Below are 26,556 nucleotides of genomic sequence, written 5' to 3' on the forward strand. Positions count from 1 at the left end.
GTAACACCAGTGAAATAAGATGGGTTTTCTGAGCTATACTTCTGATGCTTCAGGAACATGAGTAGCGTAGAAGCTGCTGAGATGAAAAGTGAGGGCCACATCCTGCCATTCTTAGTTCAGTGGTTGAAAGATTTAGGCGAGAACTGCTTCCTCTTGTCTTGTCTTTTGGGGTTCTGCTGCTGGCACCCACCCTGGCTCAGGGATGTCTCTGGGTGCACCTCCACCTCCTGCCCTCCAGCAAAGGTGCCCTTGGTAGCCCTACAGTGGGCTCTGTGCCCTTTTTCCTGCAATCCTATTTTCCCTGGGCCTAGCCCGCTCGCTGACCAGGCTCCTGCATGTCCTATATGCAAAGATGTCTGGGAAGAGACACAGGGATTTCTTGATGGTGCAGGAGGAAGAGAGGAGAGGCAGCAGAACCATGCGAGGGATCTTGAGGGGGTGATGTGGAACGGTTTGGGAAGAGGAGACGCTGTAATGTTGGAGGAAACAGGAACAGCTCCTCGAGTGGAAAGAAAGAGTGAGGAGGATGTGGCAGGTGGGCGATGGGAGAGGGAGGTGGCTCAGAGATGAGAGCGGAGGCGGGAGAGAAATTCTGAGGATGAGCTGATGCTTTCTACCTTGGGTACCGCCAGTACTGGATGGAACGAGGGCCCGGCATTTTGAAAAGCTGCAAGCATCTGCAAGTTGAATGGCATTGAAAATTTACATAAGATGAGGGAAAAAAATCAAGAACTTGCTTCAGAGGGAACAGAACCGTATTACAGTTGACAGTCTCGCTTCTCCTGTTCTGCCAGAAAGCTGTTAATGGTCAGCACCGGTCTAAAATTGGGTTCTTGTACCACAAAGACTCCCAGAAGCTGGAGTGCTCTCCCAGCCCACAGCTTCGTTAGTGTAGGAAAGGAAATTTGTTGTAGCTCCCGCATCAGTTTCAGGGATCAGTTCATACCAGCCTACTTAAAAACGAGCCAAAAGGAGCGATGAGCGAACCACGGCGGAGTTTTGTGTTTCGGAGCAGGAGATAAGAATTCTGCCCTACAACAATTTGTTTTCACTGGTTTTCTAATCTAATTGTGAACTGAGGTGTGGTTGTCATTGGGGAAGTGGCTGTGTAACTTAATTGACATTTCTGCATCCTTTGTGTTTGTGACTCATAGATGCCGGCTTGAGTCATCTGGCGCTGGCGGGCTGGAGAGAGCTGCTGCTGCAGTCATGGGGAAATGAGCTGAGGGCAACACTGAGAGAGAGAAAAATGGGGACTTTTCATGTAGAATGAAAGAGAGATGTTGGGAAGCTGAGACAAATCCTTTTCTTCATTTTAAAGGGGAGATTGCTGTGACCTCAGTCACCAAAATCCTTTATTGGCTAGAAGAGAGGAAAAAGGCAGGAAATCTCCGCTGCATCCAAGGCAAGCTTAGCTGGAACAATTATATTACAGGCTTCTGCAAAATGCTGGCATCAGAAATGCCCATCTGAGCTGCTCCCTTCTACTTGACACATTTTGCCCAGCATATTTTATTTTCTGGTTTACCCACCAGGATATGTTGTTTTATTTTCAGAAGGGAAAAACAAAACTGAATGTATTTTTTTTCTCACTTGCACGTTTCTCCCACACTCAAGCCAGGAGCAGAAGGAAATGCAGGCTATCTTCCATTCTTGGTTCTGCAGTTCTGAGTAGAGCCTTTCCAAACGTGTGAAGCTGTATACCAACGAGTGGGTGCCTTGTGACGATCTGGCTGTTGCGCTCCTGATGCTTTTTTCATTACACCGTTCCATTTTCTTCCTTACTTTAGGTCACAGTGGTTATTTTTTTACCTAAAAATTCCTATTAACTGGGCAGATTGTGGGAACTCTAAAGCAGACCAAACTTTTTTTTCTTTTTTTCTTTAACTCGGATGGTGAGAGCAGTTTATAACTGATGGCAGTTTTTATAAAATAGGCTCCATCCTGATAAAATGTTACCCCCTGGTGTGTCATTTTTCCAGCTGAACTGCTGGTAGGATTGGGAGATCTTGCACACTACTGCTTAAATAAGTAGACTACATGCTCTATGAAGAAATCATATTATTTTCTCAGAGGAGAACAAGTAGGCTCAGCGCACCGAAATTGCTTTAAATAAACTTAGAGCCACTCTTGCCTCTTTTGCGCAGCTGCAGATGGTACAGTCCATCAATCAAGCTTCCTTGGCTTTGAGAATCTGCTGCTGAAGCTGTCTTGCCTCTGTGTTGCAATTACATTTTTGTCTTTTACAGAGCTTTGTGTCTTCAATATTCTATTGCTCCTAATCAGATTGTGCTTTTGGGCTGCACATATCTTGGGTTTTTTTTTCCTTAGATACATGCTTATTAAGATCTTTCAATAATTTAATTGAATGTTCTATTCACTTAAAGTAAATTATCTGTGTTGTGCTTTTGAGGTGCAAGAATGCTTTGGTGAAATTAATGCCTGTGAGTCTACCCTATCATTGGTGTGAGTTAAACTTCAGGTAGATGAGTGGCTTACAAAAAGAAAGGAAAACGTATTGCTGGCTGTTTTTTACCATCCTGGGTGTTGCAACACTTGTGGTAGTGAATGGAGGTAATGTTTGGGGGCAGGCTGTAAACGTTGCTCAGCCAGGTGTGCTCATCACTCAGTGCAGTACCTGACCAATGCTTCTGCCTACTAGCAAAGAAACTCAGCATGCGCAAGCAGAGCATAAGCTGAGCTGAGCAAAACTGACTCAGCCTTTGAGTAGTGAATGGATAGAGAAAACATACTCTGCTAATCTACAGCCTAGTTTGTCCCATCCTTGTCTAAGGATGTCTGAAACTCCCTCAGGACTACATGCAGCTGGTTCAAAGCCAGCTGAGGTCGAGAGGAGCTGTGGTTGCATCCATCACAAGTGGCTGAGTTGTACTCGAATGAAGGGGGGCAGCCAGAACACCTGACCCCAAAGTCAGCTCTATAGCTTTTAAAACCATTTTGGATTTTTTTTATTTTTTTTTTAAGTGCAGCTTTCTCTTTGGCACTGCTAGTTAATATCTCACTGTAGACACCCTCCAAAGCTGTGCTGAAATATGAAGTTAATACATCACTAGCAGGCTTTCAGTCAGGATGATGTATTATTCAAAGTGGAATTAGCTAGAAGGATCAATGCGCACCCATTATTCTATTTAAAATAATCATTGGAAGACTCATTAACTTTTTCCCCCCTCTTTTCAAACAACACAGTCAATGAAACATCCAGGAACATCCCCTCTGCCAGCATCTGCACCTCTATATGAAATATATTTTCATTCATAGAAGGATTATTAACACCTGAAATCCAAATCCCAGATTTAACCCAACAGAATTTGCCTTCAGATCACTGATCCTGAAACCAGTTGCCTTGGGCAAAGGCAAGCACAGCTCTAATACACATTTTTAAAAAAATCAAAGGTCATGGCAGTATCTGTGTGAAATAGTGCATGTGCCAGCCTAAGGTTTGGTGTCACATCTTGCCTGGGTACCTGTTTTCTGTCTGATTTTACACATGAGCGGCAGTTTGAAGTATTAAGGGGGCTGTTTCCATTTCATGCTTTCCCTTACAAAGACATTCTGCAGGACACACTTTGGGCAGTTCACTCATTACACAGCAAATGCTTCCTGGCTCCCAGCTCACCTCCGTGAGGCTGTGGGCTCTCAGCCAGATTTGTCCTTTTGCGTCAACTCTTATGGGAGATGCACAATCATAGCAAATGGGAGAGAGGGTGAATGGAAGAAAATATCGTCTGTGGAGGAGCAGGAACGGATCGTTTTTGATCATTTGGTGCCTGTGAAAGTGAAAAATTGAGAGCACCAAATCTACCCTGTCATTGTGCTGGGAGCTCTGTAGGCATTTTCCTGCTTTCATGGATAACTCAGCGTGCTGCAGCTTTGTCTGCTATCCCTTTTCACCCATCATTTCTCCTAAAAAAAGTCCCAATAAATATTTCCTACAGCATTTCAAAGCAAAGTACATGTAAACTTTTTTTTATCAGTTCATCCACATTCCAGATCCATCTGAAATATTTCACTTCCTCTTATTCAGAAATATCTGAGAAATTAAATATTTATGCACGGCCAATTTTACAATGTGGACTTCAAAAGGGAGAGCGGAGAGAGGTGAGACAATGGGCTGTGCGCAGAGCAAAAGGGTGCGTTTCACAAAGCCAGGATGTGTTTCCTTTTTACTGCTGCAGACCAATGCAGGGATAAGGCGTGATTGTTCAGAAGGACCAGGAGTGCTCAAGCTATTAGCTGGCTCTAAAATAATTTGACCCCAGAGGCAAGAGAGAATTTGAAGACTCCCCAGCAATATGCCGAGTGTCTTCCCTTTGAGAAAAGTGTCTTTCTTTTGACTGTGATTATCTTGAATTTTTTGAAATTCTGTTGCTGTAACGTTAAAATATATATACGTGGAGTGAGATAGTGTTTGCATTACTGGAATTCTGCTCATTTCTGCTCTATCCAGTGAAAATCAGGTACAGTGCCACCGAGGTTGCAGGCTGGCATCTGTCCAACGGTACTGCACCGATAAGGGAATAAGTTGTTTAACCATGTTGATTGTCCTGAAACCCTACAGGACAATTTAATCTCTGCAACCTCGTTAATTTATAATAGGTTTTGGTTTTTTTTCTTAGCTGTTTGTACAGCGTGTTCAGAGACTCGAGTATTTGGCTGGTGAACTGTGCATCTTTACCATGAGCTGAATGGGAGCTGAAGGCACACGGTGAGGGGGAATATTACCGCTGACTCTCACCATTGTAATTGAAAGTAGAATTTGACACATTGGCATCTCTCCGTGTCAGCCATTGTCACTGGCTTCAGCTGCCACTGTTAAGTATGCAGTCATTCATCCTTGGCAGACACCATCCTTTACAGCACGAGAGGATGGTCTCTGGATGTTAATGCCACCGTGCTCTGGGAGCAGCTGGCTATATCGAATTCAAGGCATGCAGATCGTCTTGGCCATTTTACTTAGCAGATGGGTAAGGCTTGATAGATTGAAGATTTAGTTTCCAAGTCAAGGGCCAAATGTTGCAGTGGGAGAGAAAAGTAAATTATATCACTATTCTGAGGGGAAAGGCTCAGGTAGTGTATCACAAAATTGTTGCCATTCATTTTCCCCTGACTCGCACAAAATGCATGTCATTTCACCTTTCAATATAGCCAGCTACGGCGTTCTCCTTTGCTTTGAGATGCTTTACAGTACTGTCTGTGAGCCCATTTAATGAGCTTGAAAGCAGCTGCTGCAAATTTATGACGGTTTAATAAGTGTAAATGCCAGATTTTTTTTTCGTTGGAAATGAGAGAGAAATTTGTATTTCGTATCACTCAGACTGGAAGATTTTTCTTCTGTTCTTTTTTCCCCCAGACTCTTTTCTTCAATCCAGTAGACCCATTTAAGTATATGTTTAACAGAAAAGCATATTTCTGACTTCTGAGCTGTTCAAGCTATTAGTATTCACCTACTTTTTTGCAAGGTACCAGTGATCATTAGAGAGCTTTGCTCCCTGGGCCTACAGTGCATTGCTTAGATGGAGGGTAACCTGGTTTTGGAGAGGCTCCCAAAGCAATAGGGAATGGGGGGAGTTGGAGGGAGTCTTTCCCTCTGGACAGAGGTCTGTAAAGCTAGATCTGGGGTAGCTGTGTGGCCTTTTAACTGCCTCAGTGCTCAGTTGGAGGTTCCTCTGATTTTTTTTTATTTATTATTTTTCCTTAAGTCATTGTAAACTCCAAATTTTTGCCTGACATTCTTTTTCCTGCTTGATTGAACTGCTCCCAGCATTAAGACAGGCTGTGGTTCACTTACAAATTTAGCACACGTTTCAAATTGTGTAGCACGTGGTCACAGGTTTTTTGTGAAATCAGAGACTTCAATACATTCTGGGTTTGTTCCATAACATCATCAGATGAGTGGTGAGCATCAGCTACTTTACAGGGCAAGAGTGATAGAGAATGTGAACTGCCTTTGTTGCTGCTTTGTTTTGTGTTTTTTGTTTTTTTTTTTTCCCCCATATGTTTGTTGTTGGAGTTGTTTTTTTAATTTGCTTTTTAACTCACAGTGAACTCAGTACTGTGGGGCTTTCTATGGTAGTATCTTGCCCTGCAAAGTCTGTTCCCACCTGCTGTGGCTTGGCACCATGCTAGCATCACCAGTCCCCTGCCCGTCTTCTTGTCACACTCTTGCTCTGAGCATTCCCTGGAACTTTCATTATCCTGAGGAAGTGCCCAGCTTATGGCCTGCTCCTGCTCCTGCCTTGGCAGCTCTTGGGACACCAAGCAGGGGACAGCAGGTTGTGATGATGAAAGGTGTTAACGCTCTTGTCAATAGAGTTCGTGACTGATCAACCTTGTTGTTAACTGAAGAATGAATCATTTTTCAGTGCCTGCATTAGGTGCAGGAGCTGTAAGTAAATGCAGCCTGTCTAGGGTAATGATTTCCACCATGCCTTTGCTTGAAGAACGTCTCTGTTTTATGACTGCAGAATGGGGTCACTTGTACACGACCTTTTCCTACATTGCAAGTGCTTGTTTTATTCATTGCATTAAGAATAGCTGTTCACTCTACCAGAATGACACGTGCACCAGGTATTGGAGTCACCCAAAGGGTATGATAAACAAGGAGTCTGGGCTTCCTCGTGTCATCTTCATCCCATATTCACCCTGTGGGGAGAGCTCTCTTAGCACAGGAAACTGCTTAATGATATTCCCGTGTTTATTTTTCCCTTGCACTTAGCATGAGAGTTGCCTATTTATTTCTGCTGAAGAGGATTACAGGCATTGTTCAATTACAAATGATGCAAGCAATTTGTTATTTATTCTGTTTGCTGCAGACCTATAGAGTGTTACTTTTGAATGAATGCATCATCTTCAGGAAACAACATTAGTGGTAGTGGTGCTGGGAGTATCTTAGGGCAATTTCAGGACGGTTTTCCATCTGTCCCATTAATCCATGCAGTCCTTTAGAATCTATTCATAAGATAATAGAAAATAAACTGTCTTAACACATTACATGTGAAAAAAAAATGTTGGTGGTAGATTTGTTCTTTTTTCCCTTCTTTCTTTTTCCCTCGCCTTTCTTTTATGTCTCAGCTGTTTTCAGAGACAGGATTCTTGTATGGGGTGAATCTCTGATCTCAATCAGCATGGTAGCTCCAGGCCAGTTAAACCACAGTCATACAGCACTTGGGATAGAATTTGACATTCTGGGTTTCAAAAACCTGCTTTTTTTTTTTCTATGAACACAGATAGAAGAAAAGATACAGAAAAATGCAACCAAAAAAAAAAAAAAAAAAAAAAAAAAGAGAGAGAAAAGAAAAAGGAAAGGAAATCCAAGGAATGGTCTTTTCAGATCTTAAGGAAAAAAAAAGATGTAAGAAAAGTTTTGCTCTGAAGCCTGAGCCATTCCACAAAATAAGAAAACTTTTTAGCGCTTTTCTACTGGCCTTGCCAAGATCCTGCAGAGGGTGTAGTGAGATGTGGGAGAACAGTGTGTAAGTAAAGGTTAAAAAAGGGAGAAAAGCATCTGCAAGGAAAACAAGATTATATCCCAAGCAAGTCTGAACTGCAGTCTCCCCAAGTGTCACTTGTTTGCCTCGGAGTCTTAGAGAAACGTGAGATCCCATCCCCTCAGAGAAAACATGATTACAGATGCATGCAGCATATGCTTTCCCACCCCCAGAGAAGTAACATGACTCTCGATTTCATGCTATTGGAGAGCACAACGTATTTGCAGAGTGTGTTATCCAAAAGATTGCTTAGATCTATACAGGCATACCACCTCAGCAGATTAAAGGGGTGCTGCCAAGGCTGAGGTTACAAATTGATCTACTTTGACAGAAAATCCCAAAAAGGAAGAATTTTAACCTTTAGGTTTCTTTCCATCCATTTGCTTTCTTTGAACTGATGGTAGCTGTCACGAGAGATAAAAACAAAGCAAACAAAATAAAACTCTGTACAACTTACAGTTAAACAGCGATAAATGAAGCATTGTTCAGATCCACTGCTGCTTTTTCTTTTTTAGTGGTGGCTGTGGCTTGGAGAAACCTGAATAAATGGAAAAGATGCAAGAACGTGTCTTCCAACAGCTCTGCATTTTTAAAGTGTTTACTGTTGATTTGCCAGAAGCCAGACAGAACCTACAAAGTGGGTCATTGGGTTCAGTGTACTGTGATTATTATTTATACAGAGTCCAAAGTGTACAGAGCACCCCGTTGGGCATATAAAAGTTCATGCTTCAAAGAGCTTACAGCCTTCAGGCCTAATAATATTATTGCCAGTAACATCTAAGCTGTATATATTTCAAAGCTGCTGCTGCTGCTTTCATAATTTTATTGCAGATCTTGCCCTACCTTATCGTTGTGAGTACTGAAGTTCTGTGATGAGAAAAGGATCTTCAATTTCCATTTAAAACACCAAAAGAAAGCAAACTTTTTTGTCTGGAAACAAGAACACAGGAATGTGTCGTGAGCATGGCAGAGTATTTCAAAGGCCAAATAAACAGAAGAAAGTTGGGGTGTGTTGATTTTGAGGCTTTTTTTGCTTGTTTCTTCTTCTTAATGCAGTTGGCTAAAAAGATAATGACACTTCTAGGATTTATTATTAGCAGTGAGGGAAAAGGGTGGGAAAAACCATACTCACACTTCTTACAGTAACACATTTTGGTATGTGCTGCAGTCAGCGATGCCCTCGTCCTGCAGCCATGCTCCAAGCCAGTTCTGTGCTTCACACAGAGCGCATGTTCCCTGCTGGGCACAAGTTGCTCTCGTGGTTTTCTTCTTCTAGCTCCACTCCTTCCTTCACATGTTAAAATCCAGACAGAAAGTTGTTAATCTCTCTTTTTCCTCATGATGTGAGATCACGGGCAAGCAGGAAAGCACAGGAGCCCTTTTGCAGTTGATTTGTTTCCTCATTTGGAGCAATCTGCCCAAAAATGGTCAGTGGTGCTCAGGTTTTTGATACTGACTGGGAGAAAAAAAAAAAAGAAAGAAAGAAAAAAGAAGCACTACATGAACGTGGTACACACAGAATTTACTTTGCAGAAGTAAATTAGCAAGTACTTTAGGTAATGGGACACGTTCACAGAAATTGTAGGTTATTCCTTCAAAGCCTTTGGAGATGCAAAAAGTTACAAAAATTTTTATAAATGCATTACTGGATGTGAATGCCTCAGCAGTGTTGCAAGTTGATGAGTAGTAACAGGATGTCAGAACCCAGCTCTTATGGCTGAGAGTGGTCCAGCATTACTGATGGCAGCAGTGGCATCAGATTTGTTCCTGTACTAGTGGACTCTTCCTGGATAAGTTCTCTTTATCACAGCAGTTTTCCTCTAGGAAAGGAGAAGTAGCCAGAGAGACGCTATATCTCTGTTTTTAGGCTTTGCTGGGTAATAATGTTGCTAATGTTTTAATGAATGCAGAAAATGCCTTCTTCTGGTTTAACCTTCCTTGCTTCATTTTATTACACCATGTATCTTTGGCATTTTGTGAGGAGCCATTGTAAATGTGAGAACTAAGCAGCTTGTTAGATAACATCTTTTTTTCCTCTCTTTAGAAGATTAAGCTGAGACTGTTCTGTCTGATGCCAGAATAAATGTAACCAATCCTGTATCCTTTGCGTGTAGGTCAGTCAGAGGGACAATTCTGCACTGGATCCCATTATCCATGGGTTGAAGGGCGTCGTACATCATGGTAAGTAGCTGCTTAAACTTTCTTCTTGCTGGGAAGGGGAAAAGGGTAGGAATGTTGTCCTTAAAGGATCAGGTCACCCATAGGAGGACACAGTGAGCCTGCACATTCCTCATTCATGATGTCTAAGGGCATTACAGCCATTATTTGATTGGTAAAGACCAGAGCCATTTGTTACCTGAAAATGGGTTGGGGCTAACAGTAAACAATTTGTTTCTTTTCAGTCAGTGCTCTAGAATGCATAAGTTATCAATCAAAACCCACTACAATATATCATTCGTATTAGTGCTTCATTCCTGCTATTTATCTTCTGTTTGCTCTAAAAATACTCCTCTCTGAAGTTTCTATTTGTTTATAAATTATTTGTCTTTCAAATTTAGGGAGCTGATAATGAAACAGAAAATTAACTATCTGTGAAAATTAATTAAACTTTGCAGCAAATGAACATCTTTCTAATGCTGACATAAATACGATCATTCGACTGTTCTGATGCATATAAACCTATTATCCTTGAACTTATAGCAGGTACTGAAATAAATATTAATATATTTTATACTTTTATAACCAGTTTTTTACTTAGTAATTCTACTGAAGCCTTATCACAGGTAATGCATCATTAGCAACGACATCAAGATGCTCCAGTTCCAAAAGTACTCTTGTCAGGTTTTAATATAATGATTTGTAAAGTTTTAATAATCTCATTATAATTCAAAAGGCGTCTACTGGAATGGCATTAGGTACTCTAATAAATCTCCGTCCCATCTATAGTGCTGCGATAAAACATCTTTGCACCTTTTCAGAGCATTGTCTTTAGACATTAGCTAGTGCTCTAGAGCTTAACAAACATTTTTTTCTCCTGACTGCAAACCTAAAACTAGTTGACAGTGTTAGATTAAAACAAATAGGATTTTGGATTAATTGCTCTACTTTCAGAATCATTTAACATTGCAACCGGGAACACTAATAAATCCAAGTGGAAGTGAAAAACAGGGGTTAAATGGTAACACACCATACAGTCCTTCATTCTGAGAATTTTCTATGGGCTTCCTGTTCATAAATTGCAGTGTTCTGCTGTGAAATAAAGACAACACCCATGACCAAAAAACTGTTGCTTTCCACAAAAATGGATGTTATTATCCAGCACCCAGTGGGTAACGAAGCAGCTGGCAGAAGTGAAATAAGGACCAGTTGGACTGCAAAGATTTTTCAGTGGCTGCGTATTTTGACATTGAAGTCAAGCTGCCATTTAACTGGACCAAGATCTCTTCGTAGCTGCCTGCCTTCTATTTCAAGCCACTCTACCCTCCGCAAGCTCTGCGCTCTTTTAACCATCTCATCATTTTTTGTGCTCTGTCTCTTGCTCCTCACCACTGCAGCTGAAATAGCCAGTGGCAGATAATCACACCAATGCCTCCTAAAAGTATTATTTCATTCCCAAAAATAATTGTTTGGGTAAGATGCGACACAATCCCAAGGCTGTGATTCCCTGACCATATAATGATTAGTTCGTCTTGGCGCTGCCTACCCACAGCAAAATCTGGGTGGATAAAAGGCGTTTATTTTTGTTTTGCTCACAATGCACAGAAGGGTAATAGTGTTTCAAGAAAAGGAAGTCGCCTGATATATTTCAATAGCTAGTTTCCTTTTAAAAACATTAAGGAAGAAAAAGAGGAAAATCTTGCTTTCCTTCCTGTTTCAAAGGTTCTGATTAAAGGCTTTTTTAAAGTCTCTTTTTGTGGGTAAAGTAAGGGAATTTCCTCTTACTAAGTACTTGCTCAAAGAAATTGTTCTCTTGAACTTAAATATTGATGGGATGCTTCAGTAAAGAATTCTTATGTCATATCTCTCTTTTAATGTGATTATCTAGAGTAATAGTAAAGATGTGAGCTTTTATTCCAGACACCTTATTTCTTTCTGTAATTTACTTACATCTTATGTGAGCACATTTCTATGAATTTAAGACTCTTCCTGTATTCCATTTGGCTGCATTCAACTGGGACCCAATGGAGTTTTTGGCCAGAATACATTGGAAAACAGTGGGCTTTGAACAGAGTGGTTGAATCAAGCAAGGATTCAACAAAAGAAGTTGGAGAAAGGCAAAGTGGAACCCTTAAGTTTATTTGTATTTTATAGTATTTCCATTCCGACATTATTTTTAGGTGGCCATCACAATACAGAGGCACATCCCTATATTGTGGAAGTCAGGAATGCCTATGAATGTTGAGATGACTGTCTTGCTTTTAAATTAGACCATGTTTATGTGTCCTCTGGCTGGAGAGAACATCAGCCCTTTGGCATTGCTTCTGCCTTGTATCTTATTTCAACATGCCTATTTAAGTAAGATTTTCTTCTTTTTCCATCTCTTTCCCTCTGACCAGTAGAGCATCCTTGGTGACTTAGGCTGGACAGTCACTCCTTCCTCCCAGCCATTAAGGAAATTGTACGAACTCAAACTCAAATCATCATTTCTCCAAGTGCCCTGCTAGAAGGACTGTCCCTAGATGTGGACTCTGCACCATGAACTCCACTCTGTCCCTGTGATGGCAGCAGCTCAGATAACCCTCAGTTACATATAAGGATGCTACCGATGAGGTTGATCTCATTTTTCATTTTTCTTGCATACCTTTTCAGTTTTTCTATCAAATTCTGTATTTTCAAGTGCCCTTCCAGGGGTAAGAGGACAATTCTGACACAAAAGTGTCAGAAGGACTTTCTGTGAAAAGTGAAAGCATTTTTTGCTTGAAATTTCGTCAGGGATTTGAATTACTTACTAATTTGATGGAACATAAATAATTGTGCCCTTCACAGTGTCACCAGCTCAGTAACAATGACAGAGAAACGTACGCATAAAAATCAATACAGGCTTAGTCGCTACTCAGAGTTCACTTTATTTCCTCATCTCCAGGCATAATTTTCTAGAATCTTAATGTCACATCAAGCTTAGTTTTACATGAGTAACTATACAAAGTTTTCCCAGCTGGAAGGAAAACCACAGCGGTCGCATACACCCGAACAATGTTTGGATCAGTGATAAGCTTTGGGGCTTGTCTCACATCCTCCTGCTGAACAGAACGTTCCCATCGCGCCGCTGCTCCCAAACTCCCGCGTCCGCCCTCGCAGAGCATCGTAAAGACTCACGAATGACGAGGAGGCTCTTTTCAGAGCTGTCAGCTGCCTGTTGCTGATTTTAAAATTGCTTTCTGTGGTTTAAAATTGGTTCTGTGCTCTGCCAACGATTTGTCACACCTCCCGCCAGCCGGGGCCCTGCTGCTCTTATGTTGCAATCCATGCCACGGGGCCGCCGATGGCCAACAGGAGCACACCGGCCTCACTGCAGTGGGGATGGAGCTCGGGCAGCATGGTGCATGTTTTCTGATGCCTACATGACGGTGTCTTTCCACTGTAACCGCTGGGAACATATTTCAGCTATTCAGATGTTGTTCTCATTGTGCAAGCTGGCAGAAAAACCCCCAGCTGTGCTGGTGCTGCTGGGATGGAGGACCCCAAGTGGTGGCAGGTTGTTGAGTAAGGACACATGGCCTGGTCCTCGTGCTACAGAGCTGCTTCTGTTTTGCTGCTGGTGTGCACAGCTGGGTGCTCTGAGCCCTTCCCTGCCCCTCATCCTTTGTGGTGATGAGAGGCTGAGAGGGCAGAGCTGCTGCTGTGTGAGGAAGCAGGGAGCTCCCAGGCCACATTTAGAGAGTGTCCTTGTGGGAACCAGGAACATGAAGTACCGAGTTATGTCTTACACTGTTGATTTGCATTAAAATGGCTGCAGAGGCTTTTATCTGCCTCACGCTCCAACAGTATCCCAGAGGAGCACCAACAGGGTGGAGCTGCTAACACACTGACATCCCTTTCGCCCGCCTCCAGTGTCTTTGGCTTGCTCTTTTTGGTACTGTTTTGTACATAAGCCTCTTAGAGATGGTTTTCCCTTGTTCTTACCAGCTGCCTGAAAGGCGTTAAAAGAAGTCTTCTCATTTCAGCTGTGGAGGTGATGCCTGCTATGCTTTCTCCCAGCCTGAACCCAGGTGCTCTGCTCAGTCCCACTGCACCACAGGCTCATGGCAAACCTTTCATGCTGATGACAAGCATGTTCTGTCACAGTGTCCTGTTCTCCCTGTCTGTCACCAAGAATCTACACGGATCAGCACAAAGTTATTAGCAAAACACAAATAAATTACCGCAGCAGAAAAGCTTCTATTAATGTCACAGAAATTGGGCTCTTATTCCCTTCCTTGTCAAAAGTGAGCAGCGAAAATCAAAGAGCAGCCAGATCAAAAGCTCAGGTACAAAGTGAATCGATGGCATCTGTTGCTTGTTTGTGAATGTGGGCTGAGGTGAGGGGTAGAGAGGAGCCCTTGTTTATTTAAAAGAGTGTTTGAAAATAGACTTTCTTTTTTCCTCTGTTGTATTATTATAGTGCTGAAACTTACACTAAGCATGGAGCAGGGTGTGAGCTTGAATCTCATTCAAGGTGAGCCAGAGGTGTTCAGGCAGCTTGGTGGTGACCATCGAAGTTTCAAGAACTGCTCAGGAGACCCTACTAAAATAGAATAGGAACACAATTGCTTCAACAAGGAAAAAGAAGAGAGAATGAGTATGTTGCACATCTCTCCAGCTGTCCTAGGCAAAAGGCAGCAAATAACCTGTTAGAATAAATCAGCAGTGAAAGGAAGCGATCCAGACAGTGTTAGTTACCCTGTGGATCTATCACACCAGAAGGTATAATAACAAGAAAACAACATTAGCAGCGTGACAGGTTTTTTCTTTTGCTTTTAACTTTAGCCATAACACCACCTGACAAGCTATTTGCATTCTGCACTGAAAATCAGGGAAAAAAGGCAGGCAAGAGGGGTGAGGGAAAGATCTGCTACCATGGGACCTTGGCTTTTAAAGTAAAACTTCGAAGAAAGCAGAAACCCAATTTGGAACAATGAAGACCATCAAAGGAAGAGCAGTGTGATGTGAGAAGGAAATGTGGAGGAGCGTTTTTTTTTTTTTTCCCTTGGGGAGGATCTGGATATATTCTTTTGTTTTCTGATCTGTTCTTGTGTTCACAGTCAGAGCAGCTGTGTGAAAGGGGCCAGGACACGGTTACTGCGGAGCAGAGGCGAGGAGGAGGGAAGTGGGAAATGAAGATGAGAGCAGAGGTGATAAGTTCACACCTTTATGTAGGGCAGCTCCGCTCATAGCAGCAGGGGTCTGTATCATTTAGAGGAATAAATGATGGAAGTGTTAGAAATCTCTGGTCCTTCACCTGTCTGCTCTGTGGAAATCAGCACTGGTCGTGGCTGAGCAGACCAGCGAGCCGACATATTATTAATACATTGCACAGAAAAACTAAGTCAAGCTGACTAAAGGAAGATTGTAGCAGTAAGAACCCTAAAGTTAAGATGTGGCTGAATGTAGGTTGGGGATGAATGTGAACAAAGCACCTGCAGTGGAGAAGAGCTGCATGCTTTGCTGGTGGGTTTTGAGGATATTTGCTGAGGAAAGAGGGATGCTGAAGCCAGAGAAGGTGCAATATTGCTTAGGCTCCACTGGAGCAGATGTATGCCACACACACTCTGGCTGCTCCTGCCTCACTTCACCCTGCTGGTGCCAGGACTCAGCTTGCTTGAAGATCCTCTTCCTCTCCAAATTTTTCACTCGGTTTCTGTTTCCTCCAGCCACTGGTACGCATTCTGCATTTCTCAGTCGCCATGTGCCTTGTAGCCCTGACTCCACGTGTAACTCTGCCATGGGTTAGATTTTGTGAAGCCTAGAGAATTCTCACCCCAGTGGAACAAGCTGCTGTGCCAAAGCCCTCATTAGCAGTATGTAAGCATGAAAGGTCCTGATTTTTTTTTTTATTTATTTCCTTGAAGATTTAAGATCCCTCCTCTCCAGCTAAACCTTTTCCTGTTGAACTGTTTCCACTTATAACTGTGTTACAAGAGAAGGAGGGAGAAAAGTTAAGCCCGTGTCTGACACCTGGCTTGGAAATGTTCACGTTGGTTTCTTTTTTTCCATAGGAGACTTGCCTTTGTTTCTTTCCTCTCATTCTTTGTACCACCCCACTTGTCTCAGGTTAAATGAGAGTGCAGCTTTCTGAGTAAGGAGAGTGTTATTATCTCATTCCCTTCCTCCCAGCAATGCTTTGCTTTATGTGTCCTTATGCTTCTTTGCATTGTTCAGCAGATGCTCTAGCCTTTAAAAAAAAAATAGAAATGAGAGTAATAGTTACACAATAAGCTACAAGAATTACACTGAGTACAAAGGACCATCAGAAACTGCTCTGCATGCTGGATTTACACAGCGAGTGCTCATTTGAAGATCTTTTCAGTTAAAGTAACGTATAATAGTTGTAATCTTATCTTGAACATCACCACAGCTAGTCTGTTCCCTGTCTCTGGTGTGCAGCCTGCTTTATCTTGGAAGTTCTGGCTTGGTGGGTGTATGGCGTGCTGTCCTTTGGATTATTTCTCTGTGTTTGTTTTTTAAATGTTTGAATGCAGAGGCTTTAGAATGACTTGGCTCATTAGGGTAAAAATGAAATTGGCAGTAACAATGTTTGGCAAATTTGGGAGACTTTCAAAGCTCTTCTAACTGGTATTGCAGATTATTTGCAGTTATTCAAAGTGTAGCTGGGTAACGTTTCCACCTATCAGGCACTGCACATACATTAATCTTGGAAATAAGCTCATTTTAAGATATTGTTTCCAATGCAGCCAAGTTCCTGTTTTCTTACAGAAAAGCACGATGAAAGTCCAAAGCATTCCATGGGATATAAATGGACTTGGCATGTAGCTATTTTCTTCTGATCTCCAATCCAAGTTCCTGTTGGATTTGAAAGGAGGTTTGATCACAGATAGTTGTGATGCTGTTTACCTGAATATCTCAAGAACATTTCTATTGCACAGTGATTCAGTTAAAATTCAGGGCGATCTTCTTCCAGCATTTCAGAGAATTTATTTTTAGCAAGTCAGTCCTTGAAGTCAAAACATTCAACTGATAGCTCTTGTAATATAGTATTTGTTGGCATCAGCTTCTGAAAACTGCAGTAGCTGGTGAGTATCTACCACCAGTATTGGTTTCAACATCTGATTTTTCCTCTGCTATGAAAACTATTGTGCACAGCTCAGTATTTGTTCACATGCAGTGATGCTTTAACAAATCTGGAGTGTAAATAGGTCAGCTCCTTAAAGCATGCCTGCAGTTGCTGTGGCTTTGGGTTGGTTGTACAAAAAATGGCCCTTGGTCCCATGCAAAAAAGGTAGGGAGATTTACTGGCTCAAAGAATATACTGAGCACTACTGACTGATGATACAGAATTGAAGAAAATGAAGAGTGTTTCTTGTCTAGTAAACAAAAATAGTGTTGAAAGACTGCACCTGATGTTGACACAGGTACGTGGCCATTCAGACATTATCTTGGGTTGTTTAGTCCTGTATTTTTGTCTTCTGTTTCCACAGCTAAATTGGCTGAAGAAAGTTTGTATGTGTCATGTAAATATATGTTTCCTACTGTATTAGTGTAAAATAAAAACTCAAGTGTAAGCTTTCCTGTTGGTTTGCAGACAAATGTGGAAGCAGAATATGCATTGTTTTTAAAGGAGGAAGACCAAAAAATGGACAGGAACGTTGTATCAGAAGACACAAGCTAACTGTTAATTGCACTTTGTGAATGTGAGAGTTAAAGCACCATATTGTCCCTTTATGCTGTGGAATGCTCAGTAGTTTAAATAGCACATTGTCTTAATTGTCAACAATGCGTATGTGGCACTTGGTTAATTTTTCCTTGGGAAGTATTAGAGTGAACACTTCTTTACGAGCCTTGGTGCTGCCATTGTCGACTCATCCCTTGTTAACTGCCAATGAAATTGGCTGTACGGATCAGAGGGGCAGCTCCATGGTGCTCCTGGTGCTGCTCCTTCCCAGGCTGCCCAACGTAGTGGTGGCAGCAGCAGCACTGTTAGTGCTGCTCTCAGAGGATGCTCTGCAGTTTGAGACCCCAGGGCTCCCATTTCCTACTTGTTTTTCTGTGCTCTGGATGGAGCAGGGCAGGGAGCAGTGGAGACCATGCAAGTGTGGGGTTCTTCGTTGGCTCACAAGTGGGTTTTGCAGGATTCATCGCGCTGTTTGCAGGTTATTTGCAGGTGAACACAGATGTTATCACTGATGTGTTTTATTGGTTTTGTCTGCCAGTTCTTTTCTTTGTACCTGTCAGCAAACGCCAGATTGTTTTTATTGTTGTAGTGTTGTGTTTTTTTTTAATTCTCCTCACATAGAAGGTTGTGTGGTTCCCAGCCTTGTCTGGCTTCTTCCCTCTATGAACTTCTCACCCTGCCCAGTCTGCTCCCAGCTGTCTGGGCAAAATCTCTGCCTGTCCCAGCAGAGAAAAGGAAACAGGAGCTGCTCATGTAAGGCACTGACAAAAGTGGATATTTTTTCCAACTTCACAGTTAGTAGGAATGCTATATATGCACATATACACATAAGTAAGTATGTGTGAATAACCATGTTAGTGAATACTGTGGTGTGGCTCGCAGGTGATTCTTTTTACAGATTTACCAACAATCATCAGCAATGTGAAGCTGGAATGTTAAGTGACTTGATTTTCAAATCTCATTTCAAAACTGTCTCAGGCTCTCAGGAACACAACTTCATGGCATTTCCTGTTTTCATATTGTATGGAAGAAAGAGTCCTGAGTCTCTAAGTCACTTGTTTTGTAAGCTTGGCATGAAGATGCTTGTGACTCCGGGTTCTAAAGCTGCACCATGCGTCTAGGTGGAGGAGATAGTAATTAATGATCTGTTTTCAAATGTGCTGGGTTATTAAACCATAAACAATTGATTATCATCTATTTTAAAAGTCACGGTAATCCAATTATAGGTGTTTTTTTATTTTAATCTTTGGAATTCATTAACAGTAACCTACAGCATTGCTCGTAGCCATGAAAAATGAGAGTACACCCTGTCCTACTTAAAGCTGTGCTTCAGCAAAGCTACATTTTCCTCAAGAAATACCCTTCCTCGTAGCTGACTGTGAGTTTCCAAATGCTTAGGAAAAAAAATCTACCTAATTGATAACTAAAATTTAATCATAGTCGGATACTTCCAGTTTGCATTCAAATAAGATATTTCTCTGTCTAAATAAGCTTCCCTTGGTTGATTATTCATATTGTAGTTCAAAATGTTTAAAAATGAAAGACAGAGTTGGATGAAATGTAGACTACTTAATACAGTGTGTATTTAATATAAAAGTCATGCATTATTCATTTTTGCAATTTGAATAACTTTGAATTTAGCATCCCTGTTCTTCATCTTTTCCTTTGATGAACAATTAATTATTAAAATATAATATTGTCAGCATATGGCACAAAAATCCTTGAGAGTGTAAAATGAGCCTCGTTCTCCTGTCACCCTTTGATAAAGGGATACTCTGCATTCTTGCTTTTACAGAGAGTGTTTGTCCAGCATCTCGGATATTTCCATCGTTCTAAATAAAAGGTTATCCAAGTTAAAAATAGCTAAGTTGTTAATTGTAACCACAGCGTTATTTCATAAATCTTCCAATAAACAAGAATGCAAGGGTTTCCAATTTTCTCTTTTCTCTTTTCAAAATGTGCCTGTACCTCTCCCATCTATTTCATTTATAGTCACTGGCTGTTAGCACAAAAAGGATGTTTGCATGTTCAAATACTTTTGGATTCATAGCACCCACTCTGTGCTCAGCTTCCACAGAGAGAGCTTCTGAAATACAAAACACTTCATTTTGCTGTGAAGCTACATCTGTGCTGAAGTTTGAAAATCAAATCCTCTGACTGAGTTTGCAATTTTTCAGACCAGTTTTTCCTGTATAAAAATAAACCAATGCGTTTTTAATTGGAAATCAAATTAAATGCGACCTTTTGCTGTGATTATGATTTCTTGATTAGTTCTCTTTGAACTTTGGCCAATCATGTATATTTTACTATTTATTACCTGAGCGCACACTTCTCTGAAGGTGTGCTGTGAAAAGATGTTTTATTCTTTGCTTGCTTCCTTTCTGAGGCTGCAGAAGTTGTTGGTATCTGCTCGAATTAGAAGGAAAGAAATGGTTAATGAAGATATTGCAGTACTCTGTTACAAAGCTGTATACTTTGACTTTCATAGAATTACTCATTTTGGAACTTTGCAAACTAGTTGATAATGTGCAGGAGAATATGATCATAGAATCATAGAATGGCTTGGGTTGGAAGGGATCTCAAGGACCATCCAGTTCCAACCTTGCTGCCCTGTGGGCAGGATTGCTACCCAGTGAATCAGGCATTTGATCAGATCAGCTGCCCAGCAGGTCCGACAAGGTGGAAAGTTGCTGCAATGTGAACTGGCTTTTGTTTGTAAGAATATAGAAAGTGAGGAATAGAGATGTATGGGAGAGCCTCACGTGTCAGTGTGCCCTGAGGCAGTGAACACCTTTGCACAGGTTGAGAGGGAGTGAGTCAGCATAAAGCGCGGAGGATAAATGCAAAGGGATGGCAAGGAAATTGTCTTGCCTGCAGCTGTTCCCTCCTTTCATTTATTTATTTACCTTCACATTGTTAAATACCACCAGTTTGCTACTGTTACTGGAAGGAGCTCATCCCTCAGCCTGCTGGACTCCACAAGTTGTTTCTTGGATTAGAGGGGAGAGCATTTTTACCTCTGAAATGTTCTTACGGTGCTGTGCTGACTGCATCCGGCCTTGACTGCAAAGAGTGGGACCTCTGGGGCCCAGCTTTGTCCCAGTAGAGCTGTGGCATACCTGCACCACCATCAAGCTGAAGAGAAATTCACGGAGTGTTGAAACCGCTGAATACAGTGTTATTTCAGTGCTTGCAGAAAGCATAGAGATAGCAAGGGCTTTTCACACCTGCATGCATTCTGAATAGGCGTGTATAGGATTGACTGGCATTCTGGCTGCTCTTTTAATAATCAACATATCAACTCTTACAGGGTGCTCCTGATAGGCTGCTTCTATCTTTCATTACATATATATGATAAAATGTGTTGCTGCCCTTACACTTTCCTAGGCTGCCTATCAATGTGATGTCTGTTTTAAAGACATGTTTTAAATAAAATAAAATAAAATAAAAAGTGTAATTTTGTTTGTCGAACTCCCCCACAGAGAAAGAGACCTTCCTGGATCCCTTTGTGCTCAGGGACCTGCTGCCAACATCGCTGGGGAGTTACTACCGCTATACAGGTTCCCTGACCACTCCTCCCTGCAGTGAGATCGTGGAGTGGATCGTTTTCCGGAAGCCTGTTCCCATTTCTTACCATCAGGTATGTTTAATTCATCGGCGACATCTCTTAGAATCATAAGGGATGGAAGGGACCTCTGAAGATCACGGGGTCCAACCCCCCCCCCCCCAGCTGAAAGCAGGTTCTTGATTTACCCTCTTTAATGTGGTGTTTCCAAACCCCATGTTTTAATGCTGTGAACACAAAAATTTCTGCTGACGTAACGGGAAATGTTGGTGAATTATTTTTTTAGTAATATTGTTTCTGAGCAAGAGCCATCAGTCTTAAGGAGACAGCATAACGTGAAACCTAGTTTCCTCTCAGTGATTTATTTGGTGTTGTTTTTGTTAAGATTAAATTAAGCTATGGTGTAAATATTTACATGCTGCTCCTTTTTATTCTTTTTAATTGAAACTTTCTTTTCAAAGTAAAGTGAATTATTTCAGTTCTGCTCAGATTTAGTAATTTGAACTAATTACATTAGAAAAGACGTGTTTCCATTAATTCTCCATGCTTAACTGTTTTTCCAACACAGTAAAGCTGCCATTATGTGCTTAGAGAACTGGTACACAAATCCTTAAAATTAGCACATAGCAGCTTTTAATGCAGACAGACCCCATGTCTGGGATTGGTCTGGAGAAGAATGCTTCCGATAAAGTAATGGATAAATATAGTCCAGTGTTTACCAGTTAAGTGTATTTTTGATGTTTTAAGATTGTTGTCCTTAGAAAGCCATTCTACTGAAGTTAGTCTTTCATTCATCTAGCTTAAGCCACTGAAAACAAAGCTTTTCAATACACTAATTCTGTGAATTGTACCTAAGCAAGTGGCTCAGCAAGTGGTCATGACCAAAAGTTGTTGGGTCTCAGAGATTTCAGAAGGGTGGAAGGTGGCTGCTGTGCCCCTGCTCCAGGCTTGTCTTCATGTTTCCTAGATCCTATTGCTTCTCCTGTGGACCTTTCCACACTTTTTAAAAGTGCCACATTCAAAACAGGTCTCAGTGCTTCAGCTGGGTACCATGAGACGTGCAGATTCGTGTGTTGAGCTGCCTGTGCCGGCATTACTTTGCCTTTTTCACAGCAGCATGCCACTTTTGATGGCTGACAGGAACCCTTTTGCAAATGCCTTCTCCAGAGCTCTCTCTAGCAGTGCTGCTGAGTGAGCATCGTGTGGTCATGCAGGCAAAGCGTGGGACTTTCTGCACGTGGGCCCAGTTGAATCAGACTCTTTGTCTTGTTCAGGCTGTTTCTCTGATTGTCAGGATCATTTTGAATTCTGTCCTTGCCTGCAGGATACTTGCAATCCCATGTAGCTTTTCACTGCATCAGTAACTTTACTGTTTATTATTGGGCGGCTGCGAGGCCTGACCCGCACTCAGTTTTATACCCTGTTTTTTACACCCCTGTCTGCAAGTGGGCTGGGTCGTGCACTTTTTTCTTCTTTTTCAGTTTTAACAAATGCAAATAAACTGCTAAATGCTGGCAAGCCCTACGATGGTATAAAGGTGCTTTATCCTGGCATCGTTTCTTTCCTATGTAGTACAGTGGTAACGGTGCCAACTCAAGCCTTTTCAATTTGGCCTTGCACTGCTTTTTGCATGTGTGTGTGGTTGAAGGGCTGGGTGTTCTATGTGGAGACAGGCTTTCATTGATACTACAACACATGTGGAATAAATAATAGCATTCTCCCACTTGGCAGCTTTGGGGATGGGTGTATTTTAAGACCCTGCCATTGCCATGATTATTATTTGTTCCTCTAACAGAAACAGTGCAGTATAATCCATTGCCACAGTTTAACCTTCTTTATCACAAACCCCATGAAACAGTCTGTAATCCCAGAGGAGGAAAGTGATATTGTTTAAGCTTTGTTGCTGTTCCAATTAAATCCTTGCTTTTGTGCAAAATACCTTGCTGTAAAAAGGACAGTTCTGAAGTGGTCCATTTGTAGAGGCTTCTCTATTTTATTCTCGGTGCTCCATCATCATCATCTCTCCCGATAATTAGACAACAAAACAGGACAAGCCGTGTCACCCTGCAGATGCATTGTAAAGCTAAGTGCATTCAGTGACCCAAAGCACAGCATTATCTCTCATAATGCATACCTCAGAGTATCTCATTGTGCTTATAACAGTTTTAGTATTTTTAATTACCACTTTTATATCCAGCCCTTAGAACACTGTGCACATCAGGCTTTAATGGTTTGTAATTACATGACTTGGAATTTTAGATCAGGTTTCTCTGTATCTACAGCACTCTTATAGCGGCTTTTGATTTCTTCTTCTGAACAGGAGCTCTTGTACTCCTTGAAGAGCATGAGTGTAGCTCCTTGACTGTACATCTTTTCTTTTTTTTTCCCCTGGCAGCTATAGATCAATTAATGTCTCATTTGCGGTAGATAATATTTTTATAGTAAAAATGAAGTTGAAATGACTTATATATACTTCAACACATAAAAAGGGGAAGGTTAAAAATCATATTTGAACTGGCAGTTGTTAAAATGCAATTATACCTCCCCAAGGTAGCGTGGCAGAAGAAAATATTTTAAAAGTTCTCATTGAAAGTTTAAAAATTCAATTAATGTCATGGAAGTGTAAGCCTTGACTTGACAAGGAGCAGTTGCTATCCAGTTCATGAACTTCTGCAGAGTAACTTAAAGACCTATTAGTTCCCTTCATCAGAACTGGTTCTCGAGCATGGATTGGAAAACACAAGTAAATGTCTACTGGGTTATGGTCAGTGCCTCCTTAGAAGGTCATAGAGGAGCACAGGGCTTAGCAAGATCATCAGGTTTCCTTCTCAAGACAAAAGTGTAAGATAATCCTTTTACCTCACTTTTTAACCCATCTATCAATGCTTTTTAGTACTTCATACTAGTAATTAGCAAGGAGTTTTCAAGATTTTTTTGACATCTTTCTCTTAAGGATCAGAGAGAAAATTACAGCAGAGAGCTTGGGAATGTGACATTCACCTCAGATACAGAAGTACAATCCAAATCTCACCATCAGTGCATGCACTGGAGGCTCAAAGCAATACCTGGGTCCCCTGCCTGAGATGGAGCCGGCCACCAGCTGTCGCCTTCCTGCTGGCTGCCCACTCTCCCTGTGCATTGGCTCCCTGCTTGTTCAGTAAGAGCAATTGTCCTCGGGGAAGCTGCTGCTGATAATGTACAAGGATGTGCTGTTACCTTGGAAGTGCCTGCCCATTATGAGGCTCATTTCCCTTGTATTGTGTGTTGGTGCAGAGCAGCCAACTCAGGATCTGCGCACTGAGGTCCGTCCTTTCTCCCTCCTGCTGTCCGTGCAGTGCTCACTGTGATAACATTCCCATATATTTCTCCATTAGCCAGCCCAGCACACATCCTCGCTCCAGGGAGACTGACTTTTGAAATGAAAAGTGTGAAAATTGACTCCACTTGCCCGTGGGATAAGTTTGCCCACGTGATAAGTTTTACATATTTCAGCCCAGTAACAAGGATCATCCAGCCCAGCAGAATTGGCCAGCTGGACAGGAGTAGCAGAAAGAAGTTTCTGTTTACTGGTTTGAAGGGAAACTAAATATTGACAGCGAGTGCCTCTTGATTCAGTGGAGTATCCTTAGCTGTTCTTTCCTTTTATTATTTTTTATCAGCACCGTCAGCTGAGGCTACAGTGATAATTTTTCCCAGTTAGAAGTTTCAAGACTCTTAGGCTTTATTCTATACTTTCAGAACAAAAGCACTTAATGGAAAGGATGTTGTGCTCACAGTGACCTGTCTTTAAACTATGAGCATAATCCAAGTCCTTTTTAAAGTCTTGGGCCAGATTCTGTACTCTCCAAATCTGTACTATCAATATATGTAATTGATGTTGATGTAAACAATATCAGCAGTGAATCTTTCTCTGCTGTGTCTTGCTCAGCCTTTTCAGCAGACATAACTAATTCTGGTTCTTGACCTGAATGATAACAAGCTATTAGTAAATGCTATACTGACCTTGATAGCTGTGAGAACAGCATTAGCTGAAAATATTTTCATCTTAATTTGCTAGAAATTTTGTTCTAAAGAAATGCTGAGATCCTAAGTAACAGAAAAGTTTCCCAATTACAGTTCTTCCTTCCAGGTTAATACGTTTTATTAAAAATAGCTCAAATCTGAATACAGCTGAGAAAACTTACTCCCAGAGGAATACATGCTCACTGTGCCCATTTGGTATTATGTTATAATTTCTCACCCTGTTGCAGGTATCAGAGGGAGCAGTGACTGGTAGGGAGGTCAGGGTGCTCAAAGCTGAGAGTCCTGAGGTTGTTCCACTTGTCACTCAGCTCGGGATTTGGGTGTTCATCCCATAAGGGATAAGGTAACATCACCATCTCCTGGAAAGAGCTCTTGGGATGGAAACGTTTTTGGCATGATAATATAAAACAAAGCAATGCCAACAGTGAGAAGGGCTTGGCAGGGCTGTCACACACTCACACTCCTTCCAGACAACAGATCTAAGGGGAAATGTGTCCTTGCCCATGACAGTCAGCCATGAGTTGCTCAAAGGTCTCCTCTTCTGTTGGGCAGGATAAGTCCTGTGCTGAGATAAGGAGGTTGGCAGTAATTTCAGTGGGCAGCCTGACTTCCCGCAGGGCTTATCAGTCTTGGCATCGACATTTCCTGCCATTTTATTCTCTTATCAGCCATCCAGATTTCAGCACATTGTTTTCTAATTAATGTCCTTTCTCTCCCCCGCCATGATGGTCAGCTGGAAGCTTTCTATTCCATATTCACCACTGAGCAACAAGACCACGTCAAGTCTGTGGAGTACCTGAGGAATAACTTCCGACCACAGCAAAGCCTGAACAACAGAAAGGTGTCTAAGTCTGCTGTGAAGGATGCATGGAGCCAAGATATGATAGACATCTTGGAAAATCCACTGGGCACAGAAGCTTCCAAAGGTAGATTACACTTATAAATTTCGCATTCGACTAATGAGAGATTTTTTTTTTTCAACTTTGTCATTAAATTGTGTTGAAGATAGATGTGAGCTGCCAAAGAAATAATGTAGCGTATGCAATGTTTTCTGCTGTTGTATGTCAGCAAATGAACTAACCCTGTTCCTGCCTGCAGTTACCTGTGAAGCTCATTGCCATGAGATACCATGTAAATAAAGCCCCAAATATGCAAGCCCCAAACAGCCAGTGTCCCTGTTCTGCCAACTGTGGGGCCTTACAGACGCCTGACAACAGGAAATGCTAAGGAGAAGACTCACAGGTACAAGGTTAGCCCCATTAGCACTGACTCTTTGGCTGTTTGAGTCGAAAATGGGGTATCCAGATGTGGTTATGATTTTCACTTCTTACAAGAAAAAAGTTCTGAAGAAACACCGTCCTTTTAATCAAAAGTTTATATCAACCTTTAGGTAATGGTGACTAGGGGAAGAAAAAAATCTCTTCCTTATAGACAGATGATTTCATAATATCTTGCTGAAGTGTTTCATGTGCCTTTTTGTAGAGCAGCTGGTGCTTGCTTCTGTCAGACACTGGCTAATGAGCAGGCTGGAGGGGGCAGGAGGGAGGCTGCAGTTGTTGCATTGGCACAGACAGCCTTGGCTAGAGGAACACATAAAAAATTCTGAGAGAAATGTGTGCGGGATAAAATAA

At 41.7% G+C, this 26,556-nt stretch overlaps 1 protein-coding gene across 1 annotated transcript in view; it reads left to right on the top strand.

The window, feature by feature from the left end:
- The window catches only part of PTPRG (protein tyrosine phosphatase receptor type G), a gene marked incomplete at both ends in the record, with an annotated part of 373,823 nt that overhangs the window by 262,607 nt on the left and 84,660 nt on the right, over positions 1-26,556 (top strand). Inside the window, 3 exons of the mRNA XM_079540404.1 lie at positions 9,623-9,689; positions 20,820-20,977; positions 25,659-25,851. Coding sequence (XP_079396530.1) covers positions 9,623-9,689; positions 20,820-20,977; positions 25,659-25,851 — 418 coding nt within the window. The remainder of the gene's footprint in view (positions 1-9,622; positions 9,690-20,819; positions 20,978-25,658; positions 25,852-26,556) is intronic.

The sequence above is a fragment of the Tetrao urogallus genome (assembly GCF_951394365.1).
Source record: "Tetrao urogallus genome assembly, chromosome: 10".
NCBI classification, from domain to species: Eukaryota; Metazoa; Chordata; class Aves; order Galliformes; family Phasianidae; genus Tetrao; species Tetrao urogallus.